We start from the raw sequence: 16,968 nt of genomic DNA, 5'->3' as shown, positions 1-16,968 counted from the left end.
AAGAATTGCACTTTTGAAGGATAATAATATTAATAATTGAATACTTCTACTTCAGTTGAATAATTTAAATCGAATTTTAGAAATTAATAATTTATCAACATAAAATTTGATAAATAATTAAATTTGAAAGGATGAATACTGACTTTACCTTGCCGACTGAGTACTAATAGCTCACGACTGAGGGACCTTTTATATCTTAAAAGAAAGATTTAAACGAAGTGAATTTTTCAAATGCGAAATAAAATTCACCTTCTAATGATATTAGTCACTTATTTAATTCTTCAGGATTTGATTAAAATCATTTAATCAGAAATTGTATATCAGAAAATAAAATTTTAGATGAATTAGATAAGGCTGATTCAGCTAATATTTAAAAGTAGAATGATTAATAAGAGATTTAAATGAATCTTGAGCATGATTATTTAAATAGGAGTGATATTTTTACTTAAAAAAATAATTAAATGAATGAAGAGATATTATAAATAAGGATAGATCATTCAGAAGATGTATTTGAGTATTTCGAGAAAGAGCCTTCTTATTAAGCGATTGAAATAATTGACTATGAAAGATTTCTTAGCTTAGTTGAGTTTGCCCAAATCGATTTAAAACTTAGAAAGCTATCTAAAAAGTTTAAAGCTTTGAGGATAACAAATGTAGACTTAACAACTCACCATTTAAAAATACTATAGTATGGTATACTTTAAAATAGAAGAGACCTAGAGATTTAGTTGAATAATAATAATATAGATGATTAGTCTTTTTTTTAGTTTCTATTGGAATCAAGATGCTTTAAACTGATATAATTTATAAACAATATAGGTAATTATTTTATTTTTATCATTTTCAAGTATTAAAAATTTCAAATTTGGTAATTTAACTGCAAAGTAAATAATAAATACTATCTATTATCATACCCTATAATTTCATTTCATGTATTTGAATATTTTTTTCAAAAAGCAGATATTATATAGGAAAAAAATTTTAGGTTTTGAAAAATCAATTTTAAAATATATTATAAGAAATTTAAATATTACAATAGATGAATTAATTTAAATTGTTTTAAATAAAATTTATTTATCTGAGTAATAAAAATGTTGTTACATTGTCAAATAAAAAAGGAATTTATTTTTAAATTTACTTAAAGACTTTTTATTTAAATAAAGGGATTCTAAAGTTTATTGATTATATTTATGAAAAATACTCTGGTAAAACTATAAAAAGAAGAAATATGCTCAGATTAACTGAATACAATATTGTGTTAGAAAAGAGCGATAATGATCTAATAATTACTTTGCACACAGGTTCAAATCAATTTAGATATCTTAAAGATTGGTCTGATTAGTATAAGAAATATTAGGTTGTCAATTACGATATAAAGTAATGTTCTAAAGAAGTAGTTAAAAAAATTCTACATTGTGAATTCACTAATAATCATTTACCAGTTATACTTTCCCTAAGTTTAAAAGTGGAGTCATGGAATGTAGAATAAATTAGTGATATACTTTAAAAATTAAATACAGTAAATACACTAGACTTGGGTGGATCAATCGATTTAGCAGAATACGATGTAGCAAAGATATTTTTCCATGAAAAATAGTTCAAAATAAAAGATTTGATAATTAGAGATATTCCTTTTAAAAATCCAGCTTTTAAATTATTTGTTTAACATTTCCTTTATAGTGATTTTACTATTACAAAGTCAATTGACATCAGTAATTGCGAAATCAATGATGATAAAGTTTTTTTGTTATGCGAAAACCTTAGAGTAAGGAAAGAAAGGATACCTCTTTAACAGATTTATTTACAAAAGAATCCTTATATTGGTACAGAGGGATGGAGAAGACTATTTTCTATGATGATTTTCGGAAGATGCACTGCAATTACAGATCTAGATTTGAGAGGATGTCTTATAACTAAGAGTCATTTGTAAGATGGAATTATAGCTGGATATAAATCTTCTTAAAGGATTTCTAAAAAATTTTGTATCCGTATGCCTTTAAGAACTCTTTTCGTTTCTAGTTCTGAGATGACTCCAGAATGTTGGAAGATATTTACTAAAGAATTTTTATTCCATCCCAAGATAAATCTTGAAAATTATAATTTTTTTTTTACTGGCTACTTTATGAGCAATAAAATTCTTACAAACAAGTGCATGAACGATAACATTATAGAAATCAGACATAATGAGAGCAAGGATACACACACTCTTCAATCTTCTCTTAAGCAGTCTTAAAAAGCTTACTAAGATAATGAATTGACTGCATACTCTAAAACCTAATTAAATTAAAGTGGACATTCGACTCCAAAATCTTTGAAAGTTTATAATTTGAATTAATTGCATTTGGAAATTAAAAAAAATGAATAAATATGCAAAAGTTATGAAGATTAAATCTTTAATTATCCAAAATCTTCAATCAGCAAAGATTAAAATTCATATAAAATAAACAAAAATACTCATGATGACAAATAGATCATATATTAAGTTAATGATCAAACATTCAATAATAAGAGTTAATTTGATGATATAACTGAAGAATCAGAAATCAATTTAAATAATAGTCATTTAAATTTAAAATAAGATAATAGTCAAAATCAGTAATAAACAAAGAGCCATTTTTAACTTAATTAGATTCATCCGAATTCAAGAACATAATCTCAAACATCGCTTAATTAAACAAAATCTATATTTTCCAAAGAAACCACTTAAAAATTATAAATTCATAAAATTAACTAATAAGATGATTAAAATGCTTTAAATATCTTAAATTAAAGTAACATAGATAATAGTTTTACTTCAATACCATTCTAATAAGACTAATTACACCTCTAGGTTTGTTAAAAAAACTATTTTTGTAAGTCTTAGAAATCAAAAAGTTTAAACGAACTGCATAGTCCATAATAATAGGATTAGCCATCAAAAGAAAAATAGTAAATTAATGAAGAAAATAAGATTGAATAAAACGAGAGTGGGATTTATTTGAATTAGTAAAATAAATTGAAGCATATAGAAAATTTTGATAATAATAGTAATTATAGTAATCATAATAATCATCATAATGAGAAGTTCAAAAATTAGCTTCATTCTTAAAAAATTGATAATTATATAAAAGAAAAGAGCAGAGATTCAGATAAACATAACGAAAAAGAAAATGATTCTTAGAAAACAAAATCAAAGTCAAATAAAGAATAAACTCTTAATTTAATTTACAACTCTGATTTGGATAATTTGAAAATAGAATAAATACCTGGAGTGGGTTCAACGTTTTCTCAATCTGTATAAATTTCTTACTTAGAATTGCTGCAAGTAAAGTAATAACAGCACACTTAAAATTTTTAGTCTTCACAAACTTAACCTTTAAATATGAAGAATGAAAGCAGTTAGTAAAAGCATTTATAAAATAATGGAAAACTTGTAAGGCTGCATTCTTACTCACATTAAAAAAAAAACATTCTTGATAAGAATAATTTTTCTTAGCAGGGAAAAAACAAAAAAATATTTAGATCAATTTCTTTTAACAGTCAGAATCATGCTTAGATTCGATTTGATGAATATTATAAATAAAATATACTTAACAAATAAGTTCAAGATAAAAATAATTCAAATGTTGTGCCTTATTATAAAAAGAGCAGTTTCGGACATAAACACGTGAAAAGTGCATAAGAAATAGTAGAAAATATTAACTAAGTAGTGTCATAAAATACTTTTACAGATATAATGTAAAATATAGAGGAGCATAATAACTCTAAAACTTCATATAATGATATTTTAAATGGTAAAAATGAGAAAACAAATACTCCAAAAGTATTTTAGGATGATAACAGTTAATCGTTTTAATTATAAGCAAAAAATTCTTAAAGTGATTAAGAATAAATATTAAAAAACTCTGTTTCTGATAATGAAAATTCTAAAAACAGTAAAAACGTTTCTTAATCTTTTTTGGATACCAACAATCTCTAAAAAAGTTTAAAAGAATAGCAATAAATTTATAACGGACTTTTATCTCCTCCTAAGTAGCTATCAAATAGCAAATTGTAAGATCCTTCCTTAAATATACCAATGTAATTTATTAAAACAGAAACATTTGATGCTAAGAATTAAGCTAAAACATAAAATACGAATGACTCACCTAATAAACAAAAGAAGTTTATACAGAGATAAAGTGCTAACATAATGGATAATTCAGTTAATTTAAATAAAAGAAAAGCAAGTAATCTCTAATAAAGTTATCAAACAGATCAAGAAAGAGCAGAAAGTGAAAAATTAAATTTTAAATAAATGAAAGTTGTAGACAAGTATAGAAAAAATAATATTTTCTACAAAAAATTCAGAGCTAAGAACGAAGCAGGTGTCATAAATAAGTAGGAAATTTTAGGATCTGTAGAAAATGCCATTTATAACTTATTAGAATGTTATACTTTATAAAAAAAACCTCATCTTAAATAAATTATACTGCATACAACAGACCAATTTCCTTATCTCTCAACTCATATATAACAGCAAAATACTACAGAGTTTTAAGGTAAAAAATTAACATATTTTCAATTTTACTAATTAAAAAATTTTAATTTAATTGAAAAATACTCTTCTTATAGTTGTTCTATTTTTACAAAAAATAAAAAAAAGCAACTTAAAGAAATTTTTGAGTTTATTAAATACTATTTTTAACATAAAATAATTAAAGATATAATTTTTAATAGGAAATTTTCTTTGATTCAGTTAAATTTTTTGAGCAAATTAAAATTTTTCTAGTTTTTTACTTTTTTTAAATTTATTGAGATGGTTCTTACTTACATAAAATATTTTTAATTTTTGGTAATAAAATTTAATAAATAACTTTTAAATTTGTTTGTTTTTTATTTTAAAAAATAACTATTTAACTGGAAAAAGATCAAGAAAAAAAATGTTTTAAAATATTAAAGTTCACTTATTTATTATTTAATTTTGATTTTTAATATGAAAGATATTGAATGTTTTTTTTATTTTGATTGTAAACATTAAAAGATTAAATACTTTTTTTTAGAAGTATAAAAAAACTTAGAACTGTTTTTAATATTTAGAATTTAAATAATGAGAACTTGCTAATTAAAATATATATTCACACAAATTTATTTTGATATTAATTTTAATAGGAAATATTTCACCTGCTGGTTGGAGTAGACTTTTCTTTTTAATGTAAAAATGTTAAATATTTGTTGTGCCTTTATCAAATAACAATCCATAATTACCTATTACTCCTTTATTTAATGAAAAATACGAATATATGCACCCTATTCCTGAAGAAATAATAAAAGAATCATCGACTACTGAGCTTTATCAAAATTTAATATTTTTTTATATAAATGCTGATAGACTATACCATAAAATATATAAAGGTAAGTTAACTCCAATATAATGGCTATATTTTAATCCAAATTCTAAAATAAAAATCATTAAATCTAATTGCTATTCTACTTTCATTAATCTTGAAAGAAATATTAAGTTGGATAAAAAAGAAAATAATTACACATTTAAAACTGAAATCATTGACTTTAATTGGGAAGGTAGTTAGTTATTCATAAAATCTATTAATTCATACATTTTTTATCTTAAATTTATAAATCATTTAGGTGAAGAAAAGGGATGGAAAATATTTGCTCTTAATGTGATGCTTTGCAAGCGATTTTAGCTAAAGTAGCTCTATTTGAAAAATGTGAACATAGATAAAATTATATAGGTATTAGAAGAATACAAATTAAAATACAATAAAACTGAAATTCCTTCTTAATTATGGAATCTCAGTATTTTGTGCTTTAGCTTCAGTTCTTGCACTTCTTCTTAATAACTTGCTAAATTTTTATTTTACTTTTTCAATTCAGATTAATTGAAAGTTATTTATAATGGTGTAAAACTTTTTAAGACATTTTTTTCAATAAAAAAAATATTATTATAAAAATATTAATTAGAAAGAAGACTCATTTTATATATTTGGCCAAGATTATTAACATGAACTACTGACATTTAACACTTCAGATATAAGTTCAAGGATGATTGACGATCCGTATTGCTTAAATAGACACATAAAATATCCCTATAGCTTGTAAGCTCCTTATATCTCTTAATTTTATGTCAATAAAAAAGGTTATTTTTCTCCTCATTTTTTTACAGGATCTATTTGTGTTTAATTAATTACAAAGTTTTAGTGCAACAAAATCATTCAAGCTTTTGATCGTCAAATTTCTGTTTACCTATCAAACATGAATAAAAAAATTTAAAATTATTTACAATCTCGTTCTCCAAGTATACCTGCTGTTAAACTAAAGCAGTTCATTTGTGAGTCAAACGAACAAAAATATAGAACTTAATACTCTAAATTAATAGAGCCTTGCTTGATTCTGCATCAAAGTAGAGAAGATTTTACTGATTAAATTGTTTAATTTAACTGTTCGCTCTTTGAAGGTGGCTCATTAATAATAGAACCTTAAAAGCTCAAAAGAATAGTAACTGCAGTAAACTTAATAAACTTGTATCAATTCTATTTTATAAATCAATAAAATCTCTAGCAAAAGCAAGATCAACAAAATGACTTTAGAACATACTCTATTCAAAAAAAAGTAAGATTTTTTCAAAGAATAATAAATTTATTTTATTTGTTTAACGATTTGTGATCAAACTTGTATAAAAAGAATATAATTTAAGTCAGTCATAATTTACTTTCTTTAAATTTAATTTGCTTATTTTGCTTAAAAGTATGATATCTTTAGAATGATAAAACTAAGATAATTTAAAGTTACATTTCAACACTGAATATTTATTTTCTTTTTTATGTTAATCATTCAAAATACTTTTTGATTAATTGAAAAATAAATTTATTAAAATGTAAAAAAAATTAGATAAATTAAGAAATTCATATATATTTATCTCTTGAAGATAAGCTAAGGATGTATGGCGAAATTAGTAGCCTAAAGAATTCCTCAGAGTAAATTAAATTATATGCAAATTACATATAATACCTGCAGCATAAGTAGTATCTGGAAAAAATGAATCAGATAGGAATGAATCCAACATATCACCACCCATATAATTATTATAACTGCTTATATGTTAATAATAAATCTGTTGTTTTGATGTTTGAGACAACGTGTAGCAATTCATGTGGATAAAGATGTGGGAAGACAGCTGATATTATCTACTATTACAAAGAAACTTATGCTGAATCTTAAAAAATTCCTGACTATCTGACATACATTAAACTCAACAAAAAAGTATCTCCTTACTTTTTTTCAACTTTTTTATTTAACAAGATTGTTGATTTATACTCTGAAGAACATATATTGAGTTTGCTATTCTGTACTGTTTACACTGAAGATTACAATTATCGTTTTTTTGATTATGTCAAACTTTTACATGTTTACTTCTTAATAATCTTCTAATTTTTAGTATGTATACTAGTGATTTCTTTTTCTTAAGATATGCACAAATATGAATATCTTGATTCTTCTTTTGCATACTTACCTTTGTGCTTAAGTGTATTGCTATTTCTTTGGCAGTTTTAAAAGGTAGTAATTCTTATTTCTAAATCAAAATAAGTTTTTGCAATTTAAAGCATAATTTCTAGAAAGAGAACTTTTGAAAAAAAATAAACAATCAGAAATAGATAACAAGTTAGATAACTCAAAAATAAAAACACGATTGAAGATTAAAAATGCTAAAGTTAAAAAAATTTAGAAGAAATAGACTGCTCTCCTTAATCTCATTGGCTTTTATACAAAACTCCGCTAGATGTTTATAAATCAAACAAACTGATTATATTCTTTGCTTCATTTAAGTCATTTGTAGCAAATATTGCCTTTTATTCCTAGATTTTCTTCTTTAGTGACTGCGTAAATATTTTTTTCATTTATCATAAATGAATTTTGTAATTTATTTTACTGATCAAAATTATTTAATATATATATAGAGATATTATACACTCATAGCTACTATTTTAACTTATTTCTTTTGCTTCTTGATTGTAAAAATCAAAACTAGATGTAAAATATATAGAGATAATATTTGGATAAAAGCTATTATAATGAATATTGCTCAATTAGACATTTTAGATTTCATGGCATCTTAAATTTCCTATAGCTATGTATTTTCTATGCCTAAAATAAAAGTATTATTTGGTAAATAAGCAGGTAAAGTAATATCAGGATCTCTTATAATATAATTGATTAGACTACTCTTTAGAGATGTCCCAATATTTATCATTTGGTATTTATATGAAAAAAATGGCAATTTACGTGACAGCTTATTAAATATTCTTTTTTTGTTTAATTTTAGCGTTTAATTTGTATACTTCTTTTTTCTCAAAGCTCAAAAAATAAGTAAACATTTCATTTATTTCTTAAATAAAGTAAATCTTTAATATTTATAAAAAATTAGATACTGAAAAAGCCTAAGAAATAGTAACAAACAGCATGATTCAATTAAAAAAAGAGAAAACTAAATTCATATCAGAGTATGATAAATAAATTTAGACATTTTTAAACATGTTTAGATGAATTAAATAGATCAAGCAAGCACTATCTTAAAAAATTTTTAATTAATAAATAGAAAATAAATAATCAAAATAATAATAAAAACCCAAAAATAAATTATAATTTATATAAAACTATTTGATCATAAAAAATATAATAAATATATAAAAAATATTTAGTTATTAATTAATTATTTAAATAAATTTATAATTTAGATAACAAACATTGCTTATTTATCTTTATTAAAATTTGTTTCCTTTATAAATTTATAAAATTTTTTGATGAATATTTTTTATATTTAGTTATTTATTTTATTATTTACTATTAATGTTATTAAGTAAATAATAAATAATCTAATAAAAATCAAATAAACTGACTGACTCCCATTTTGAATTTTTAGAAAAAATTCAATTAAATTAAATTATATATTTTATTTATGTAATGCCACAAGAAATAAACCAATTTAAAATTTCTACTATGACATCAACATATAATTATTAATTTTATTAATCGTTTTTTTAAACAAATAAAAGTAATTTCAATAAAATATTTAAAGATATTTTTATTGTAGTAAGAAAAGTTATTATCATTCAAATCAAAAATAAGCTAAAATAAGAGAGATATCTACTGTTATATGTAAATATGATTATTGATTGATTTTTTATCGTTGAATGTTTTCTTTAAACAAATTTTAAATAAATGGATTCAGGTTATTTTGAATTTTTGACAGGTTGTAGTAAAAGCAATATTTACGAATTTAAAAATTATATAACAAGACATAAAAACTCTATTCTCTTTTATAGATCCTTTTGTTTTTATTTGGGAATATATTTTCAAAATATAGAGGAATATATATAGTTTTGGGAATTAACAACAATAAATTATTAGTACAAAAAATAAAATAATTTTTTCCAAATCATAAACATAAATAATACATATTTAATTATTCATATTACTATCATTATTACTGTTGTTTTTATTATTATTCTTGAAGATATTACTAATTTTCATGGTTTTATTATACCTTTTTTTCTACTTGACGGAAATTTAAATTGATACGACTGTCTTAAAGATAATTGATTGCATGTCTATAATTATTTTCAAAGAATTTCAAATCTTTATTCTTATTAATTTCTTCATTATCATAAAGGTGAGGATAAAGTTCTCTTACATATTTTTCAAATTCTTCTTTCGGGAATGATCCAGGGAAAATTCTAGGAACTCCGTGGTAACAGTTTCTAGAATAACCACTCATTATCATTAAATCACCTGCATCTAAACGAAGGGGTAAAGGTGTAAAATCTTTAGTTCTATCACCCATTAAGAATATGCAAGAACAGCCAAAAGTAAAACTGAATATAGGAGATTTCTAATCCTTTTCACCATCATCTAAATGTCCACTCATATAATTCTTTTTATCATAGTAATTAACTATCACTGCTTCTGGTTCATAATCATAAACATCAGTAATTTCATCTGAGACAACATTTTTAGCAAATTCGGCTAGTTCATTAATAATATCGGGCATAGGTGTGGTGAAAGAAGGGTAAAGACGATTATCCCAGTCATATTAAGCTCCAACATTTGACCATCTAATTTTCTTATTGAAGTGGAATTTCTTATAATCATTAGTCAAAAATTTATCAAGACTGTATTCTTTTGAAGTTTTGCTTTTAGTACTGTACATGCTGTCAGTCTTGGAAGTATCTAAATCCTCTTTTTTTGATTCTTCTTACTCTATTTTTGCTTCTTCTGTTTTTTCTGGCTCCATCCCTTCGTCTTCTTTTTTGCCTTCCTTTGTTTTTGATGGGTCATAAGTTTGTTTCCAATCTGGATTATCTTCGTAAATGAATAAATTAGTTCTATATGGTCTTTTTACATAAGTATTCATGCATTAAATTACTACTTCTAACTATTTTTATATTGACAAAGCATTCTTAATTACATAGACTCCGCTAGGAAAACCTAATTTATATGCCCTAAATCCCTTCATTTCTATTTAAGTGATATTATGTTTGGCTAAATCAACTTTTGGATCATTGAAATCTATAACACCTGAAAAATCAGTTTTTACTCCTTAATAAAAACGATATTTCTTCTCTAAAAGTTTAAAATTGTTCATTTTATCCATCTGAACATTGTCAGGGAGATAAATTGATTTGTCTTCCATTTAGATTAATTATTTAAGTTTATTATTTTGATTTATTGCTAGCTAATTTATATTGAAGAACCTAAAACTCTTCTTTTGTGTGTGTTAAATTTATATATCTTATAATTAATTATTTATAAAAAATTAAATTGATCTGATCGAACGCCAATATTTTATATTATTATTGATGGATAATTTTGAAAATTAATTATACATATAAATCCATCTAAATAATTTAAATTTACTTTACTTGACTAAATTATCAATTTACTTTTATCTTGAATTTAATCTTTTTATAAATTTATTTCAAAAATATTTTACAAAGTCTACTGACAAAGTTATCAAAAAAAATTTTAAATAAAAAGATAATAAAAACTTTCTAACATTTTTCTGAGCAACTACCCATAAACTCTAGCAAAAAGCCTATATGTATTCTGTTTAAATCTAATTATAAATATAATAATTCTTATAATTTCATCAATACAAAAAAGCCTCTATTTAGCTCTTTAATACTAGCCACTTTTAACAATTATTTTTATAATATTTTAAAATACTGTAAAAATAAAAAACAAAATAAGCTAATTTGATAGATATAAATACCATATTTAATGATACATTTTTCAATCAATTTTCAAAGTTAAACTTTAAACTCCTTTTTTTTTTTAAATTTAAGATTAAAAATGTTTTTAACCGAAACTTAAAAAAATTTTAAATTAAAAAAAGATAATCAATTATTTTGAACTCAAAAATCAATATAAATTTTTTGATTGATTTATTAAATAATTTATATTATAATTACTTTTTTATGTATTTAAAAATAATAAAGTAAACAAATTAAACTAAACACATAATTCATTTTATAATTTTTATATTAAAAATAATTTTTTAAATATTCTTTCTTTTTTTTGTTGTTGTTGTAATATTTGTTTATTTTTGTTCATTATTCATTAATAATTAAGTTAATTTGTTAATATTTCAAAAAATTAGATTTATTTATCAATATTTGATATTTTTAATTAGAACTTAATTCATATTTTGCGAATGGAAATAGAATAAATATCAAATACTGATTCTGTCATTGTATTTTCATTAGAATTCAATGATGATAAGATAGAATTACTCCCAACTGCTAGATTGATTATAAATATTTTTGAAGAGAAGATAGAAAAGATAAAAGACGGTAAAACTCATCAATCATATGAAAAGCTTTTAAACATGATATTAAAAATGCCATTTAGAAAACAGCTTAAAATATCTTAACTCTAACAATCAAAGGCCTATAAATTCAATTTTATACTAGAAAACGGTTAAGATTTAATTTAAAAAAATATATATGCGTATACAAAGGCAAGCGAAAATCCTTTATTAGATTTAGATGAATAATTTTAGGATTTTGCTTACAATACAAAAAAAACTGGTAAAGCTAAAGGTTTGTGTGAAAGTGAGGATATTTTGTACAAAGCTGCTCTTGCTAATGATGTCAATAAATAGATATTTAAAAACGAAAAAGAATTATTGAAAAAAGTTATGGATGCTAGAAAATCATCCAACACATAATAATATATTAATGAGTCATATAAATTTGCAAAACCAAACTCTAATAAAATAGAGAGGTTGAAAAGAACTTTAATGGTTGCATAGGGAATAGAGTTATATGAAAATATTTATGGATACAGAGAAGGAAATGATCAAAGGAATGGTTTTTAATTTGGATAAAATGACTGGTTTATGGGACCTTTTTACAGTTATGACCATAACTCACACTCATTAAAACAAAAACAGATTTAAAAGCTCACTTAAGAGTTTGAATAATAAGAATCTTAAAAAAATCTTAGTTCTAAGAATAGCTTTTAACAAAGACCAAACAGCTAATATTAAAGATCTAATCCTCCTCAAAAAGAAATTTAAACTGTTGCAAGTAAAAGTAAAATGAAGCTTTGAAAATATTCTTAACTATGTTAATGAAAAAAATACTAAGTGTAACTAAACAAAGTTTTACAAATACAAAACCAAAAAAAAATATGATATTTCAAATAATCATTTTATTTTAATAAACACAATAAAAATTCAAGAATTTATAAATCAACAAAAAATTAAATTAATTATTTCTTTTAAATTAATATTAATGCTTTTTTTGTAATTACTCATTTGTTAATATTATGATACTAATAATAATAATAATAATAATATAATAAATCCATTTGTTAATATATATTAATTGATTGAGTAAAACACAATTTCCTTAAATTTTATAACTAATAAGGCTGAATTTAGTTATCATTTAAAGATTTTAAATTAAAATTTATAAAAAATTTATTCAAAAATTTGATAAATTATTTTATTTTATCATATAGGGTAGAGTGGTTTTTATGATCAAATAATTTAAAATATAAAGAAAAAATAAAAATTTAAAAGCAAAAACAACAAAAAATTAAATAAAGTATTTGTTTAAAAGCAATAATAATTATATTTGATTACGATTTATTTATAAGTATATAAGTATTTTGGTAATTAAAGATATTGAGACAAAACGTTTATAATAAATGAAATATTTACTTTTTAAATAAAGTTTCTTTTTTATTTTTCAGATTGATAGTTTTTTAAATTATTTATTTTTCATTATAAAGTACCTCTTTTAGCATGTAAAGTTAGAGATGCTATGATAACAAAACCAACGAAAAATCCAAATACTATTAATGCACAGTTCCATTTACCAATAGTATAGTCATTTATGGCTATCATATCTACAGGACTATCTAAATTTTCAAATTCGTTTGTTACAAGTGCTTCCAAACCATATTTAAATGGTGAAAGAAATTCAATCCAACCAATCCAAGCTGCAAAATCTTTTCTGTTTTTAAAGAAACCACTAAATAAAACAAAAGGAAGCATGAACAATGGTTAAACTGCAGTAATCGTACGTATGCTATTAAAAGCACTACCAGAAATAAGACCAAGAGAAGCACCACAGTAACCCATCAATATGCATATAAGCACAAAGAAGAAGAAGTGATCAGCTGAAGAATCGTTTAGACCAACCATAAAATACATTATTGAAGAATATATAATTGGGAAGATAAAGAGAAGCAGCCATTCAAAACACAATTTACCAATTAAATAACTAAAAGTAGAGTAATATTTTGTATTTTCTTCTCTTAAGAATACAGGTTTTTCTAAAGGGAAATTAAGGACTACACCCATTTGAGAAGCCATAAAGTTAGCCATACAAGCAGTGAATAAAACACCTTTACGATTATATGCTTCTTATACGCTACTGTTTTTATGTAAGGTTGGCTAATCTAAATAAACTAAACCTATAAATAGAGACATAAATATTGTTTAAACCAAACGAGAACGAACCATAAGGGGGTTTCTTCTCAACTGCTTTAAGTTACGCGAAGCTACCTTTTTAATTTAATACCAAAAGGAGGTTTAAAGTGATGAATATTCTATTTGATCGGTTCTCACTGTTTAGAGTGAAGCTAGAGTTTTATATGCTAACACATTTTTATAATTTTCGATAAGATTGGGATGCAATTTTTCATTTCTTTCTCCTGCGGTCATGTAAGACATAAAGAAATCAGGAGGACATTAGTGAACAGGGCAAACTAATCCCAAAGAACTAAAATAACTAATAGCCTCTGAGACAGGCCCTTGATATACGTAATTACCCTATATTAAAAGAAAGACTTGATCGAAGAGATTCCATATATCAGTATTAGGCTAATGGATACTCATAATAACTGTTTTGTTGTGTTATTTAGCAAAATCTTTCAAAATGCTGCACACAATATAGGCGGTAAATGAATCCAAACCACTGGTAGGCTCATCTAAGAAAAGGACTGAAGGATTAGTGATAAGCTCTTAACCAATATTAACTCTTTTCCTCTCTCCTCCCGAAATACCTCTCACAAAGTGTCCGCCAATTTGTGTATTCTAATTTAAATTAAATAAAGCTTTAATTTATTGATAATAAGTTTTTTTTATTATTCTGGTGGTTGTAATTCATAGATTTTATTTTATATAATGGAAAAATGCTTCTAATAGTTAAAATTTTATTGAATAAGAAAATAAATATAAATATATCAATTTTATAATTATCAGTTAATAAAAATTGATTAGATTTTGATTTCTTTATTTAATTATTCATTTTTTACTATACAATAATTAATTTGTAGATCATATCTAATTTAAATGGGTAGATTTTTTACCTAACACTTTTCAAGCTTGAGTTAATGGATCATCTCTTTGACTCTATGATTTTTTGAATGTTAATCGCCTTCTAATTTAAGGTCAGCAGCAAAATGAAGGCATTCTTTTACTGTTAAAGTTTCGAACAGAATATCATTTTGCATAACATAACCACTAAATTAGGCAAACTACTGATTACTAAATGTTTATCCATTTGCCATAACATCTCCAGATAGTTCTACCTACTTATTGGCTTTGATTTTTCTAGACAAAACATTTAACAATGATGTCTTACCACCTCCACTAGGTCCTAAGATAGCTGTCACTGTACCGCTTTTGCACACACCTGAAAGATTATTCAAAATCTTTCTTTTACCACTTTTTGTATTTATGCTATAGTTAATGTTGCTAAAAGATATATCGACACCATGCTTATTATGAAGATTATCTAAAAATTTATCTACAACTTGAATTTGCTACTCGTTTTCAGTTGTGAGTGCAACTCCATTAAATGCAGTAGACATTTGTAGTGATTTTTAAGAATGAAATATTTCTTTGTCAATATTTTAATTTGTTATTAATTAATTATTAAGCTTTAAAAATTGTCTTTCATCTTTTAAATAATTTTTTTTAATTAAGGTTACAATATAAAAATCAAATTTTGATGATGAAATTTTTCACTTTATTCTATCAGATAGAACTTAAGGATTAATTATTATTTCATTGCTGATTTATCACCAAAATTTTTTATTTAGATTGTTTGTAATAAAATATTAATTCAGGGAGAAAAAAGAGTGAAAATTTGTAATTAATTTTTGTAAAATATTGCATTTATTTTATATTACCAAAAAACATGAAAATGCCCTTTTTGTATCAAGCAAATTACACATTAAATGTGTAATTATTTGATGAAAGTAAAAATTAAATATATTTTTTGCTTACAAAATTAATAACCAACTGATAGATTTTGATATTTATTTGTTCTGAACAACTTACTTCTTTAAATATTATTATTAAATTATTTAGCTAGCTTACAAACTTAATAACCATTTAATAAATTTTGATAAATAATTAAAATGTTAATAATTGTTTAATTCACCCACTAATTACTGCTTTAAAAAATTTGAGGTTTTAAAATATTAACTTTGATACCAAAAAGTTCTTTATTATTTTCTATATTTTAATACATATTTGCATATTTTAAGCAATATTATGCCCATCAAAGTATGCTTTTCAATTAAAAATTAATGAAAGTAAAATTTTCTATTTTAAATTCTAAAAATTTTATATTAAATTAAATTTATTAGATAAACAGTTTAAAAATTTAGATATATTCATTGCACATACAAAGAATGGTTCCATTAAAAAAAATGCTATTTAATTTTGCTAACTGCTTTACAAATTTAAGTTTTATTTTTTACAAAAATATAATGAGACGAGCTACACTTAATGAAACGTAAAAATACCATTTTTTACTTATTAATTACAAATTTAAACATAGAAAATCTACATTTGTTATTTGATTTTCTAATAGTTTTATATATTCAAAAAATAGCCAGAAATCTTCAATATATTAAAGAATTTTTTAATTATTTCTAAGAAAAAATTTTGAAAAACTGAGTAATTAAGAGATATGCTTAAGTAAAATCTATTCAAATACGATATATTCAATTAATATAGATAATTTATTAATTCATTTGATAGAAACTTAATACTGAAAAAGTAAGTTCTTTAAATATTGCAAATCACTTAAATAAATCATAATAAAATTTTAAAAATATTTTATATTTGACAAAAAAATTAAAACTTATCTTTAAATTTATTTTAAAGCAAATTAATCATTAATAAATAAAAATTAAGGTTAAAAAAATTAAGTTATTTGTTAATGACTATTAATTTTAATGGTTGTTTTTATAATATTAAAAAATTTTATTATTATTATTAATTATTCTATTTTAAAACATTTATTTTTAGAAAAATTTAAAAGTAATATCATTAATAATTTTATTTAACATGATTCCTTAATTAGATTTTAAATATAAAATAGAATATCAAAATAAATTAAATAATATTAAATTAATATTTATTTTTCTAATAAAATGCTTTTAGATAGAATTAAAAACTATTAT

General features: G+C 22.5%; 4 protein-coding genes across 4 annotated transcripts; 2 read left to right on the top strand and 2 right to left on the bottom strand. All coding sequences in view use genetic code 6, as the record gives it.

Annotated features, from left to right (window-relative positions):
* Positions 1 to 131: 131 nt before the first annotated feature.
* TTHERM_00035470 (transmembrane protein, putative) lies at positions 132 to 7,890 on the top strand (the record flags this gene model as incomplete). The annotated part of the gene is made up of 6 exons (XM_971954.2): positions 132 to 819; positions 1,164 to 4,520; positions 5,131 to 5,541; positions 5,608 to 5,882; positions 5,944 to 6,591; positions 6,871 to 7,890. The coding sequence occupies 6 exons, from the start codon at positions 132 to 134 to the stop codon at positions 7,888 to 7,890; spliced, it is 6,399 nt and encodes a 2,132-aa protein (XP_977047.2).
* A 1,567-nt stretch (positions 7,891 to 9,457) lies between these two features.
* TTHERM_00035460 (2OG-Fe(II) oxygenase family protein) lies at positions 9,458 to 10,669 on the bottom strand (the record flags this gene model as incomplete). Its single annotated transcript, XM_971953.1, has 1 exon — positions 9,458 to 10,669. One exon carries the CDS (start codon positions 10,667 to 10,669, stop codon positions 9,458 to 9,460), a length of 1,212 nt encoding a protein of 403 aa, XP_977046.1.
* A 1,020-nt stretch (positions 10,670 to 11,689) lies between these two features.
* TTHERM_00035450 (hypothetical protein) lies at positions 11,690 to 12,589 on the top strand (the record flags this gene model as incomplete). Its single annotated transcript, XM_971952.1, has 1 exon — positions 11,690 to 12,589. The coding sequence occupies one exon, from the start codon at positions 11,690 to 11,692 to the stop codon at positions 12,587 to 12,589; it is 900 nt and encodes a 299-aa protein (XP_977045.1).
* A 675-nt stretch (positions 12,590 to 13,264) lies between these two features.
* Positions 13,265 to 15,363, bottom strand: TTHERM_00035440 (ABC transporter family protein; the record flags this gene model as incomplete). The annotated part of the gene is made up of 2 exons (XM_971951.1): positions 13,265 to 14,584; positions 14,860 to 15,363. 2 exons carry the CDS (start codon positions 15,361 to 15,363, stop codon positions 13,265 to 13,267), a joined length of 1,824 nt encoding a protein of 607 aa, XP_977044.1.
* Positions 15,364 to 16,968: the final 1,605 nt, after the last annotated feature.

This window comes from Tetrahymena thermophila (genome assembly GCF_000189635.1).
Source record: "Tetrahymena thermophila SB210 genomic scaffold scf_8254667, whole genome shotgun sequence".
NCBI lineage: Eukaryota > Ciliophora > Oligohymenophorea > Hymenostomatida > Tetrahymenidae > Tetrahymena > Tetrahymena thermophila.
This window is presented reverse-complemented; position numbering and strand designations above follow the sequence as displayed.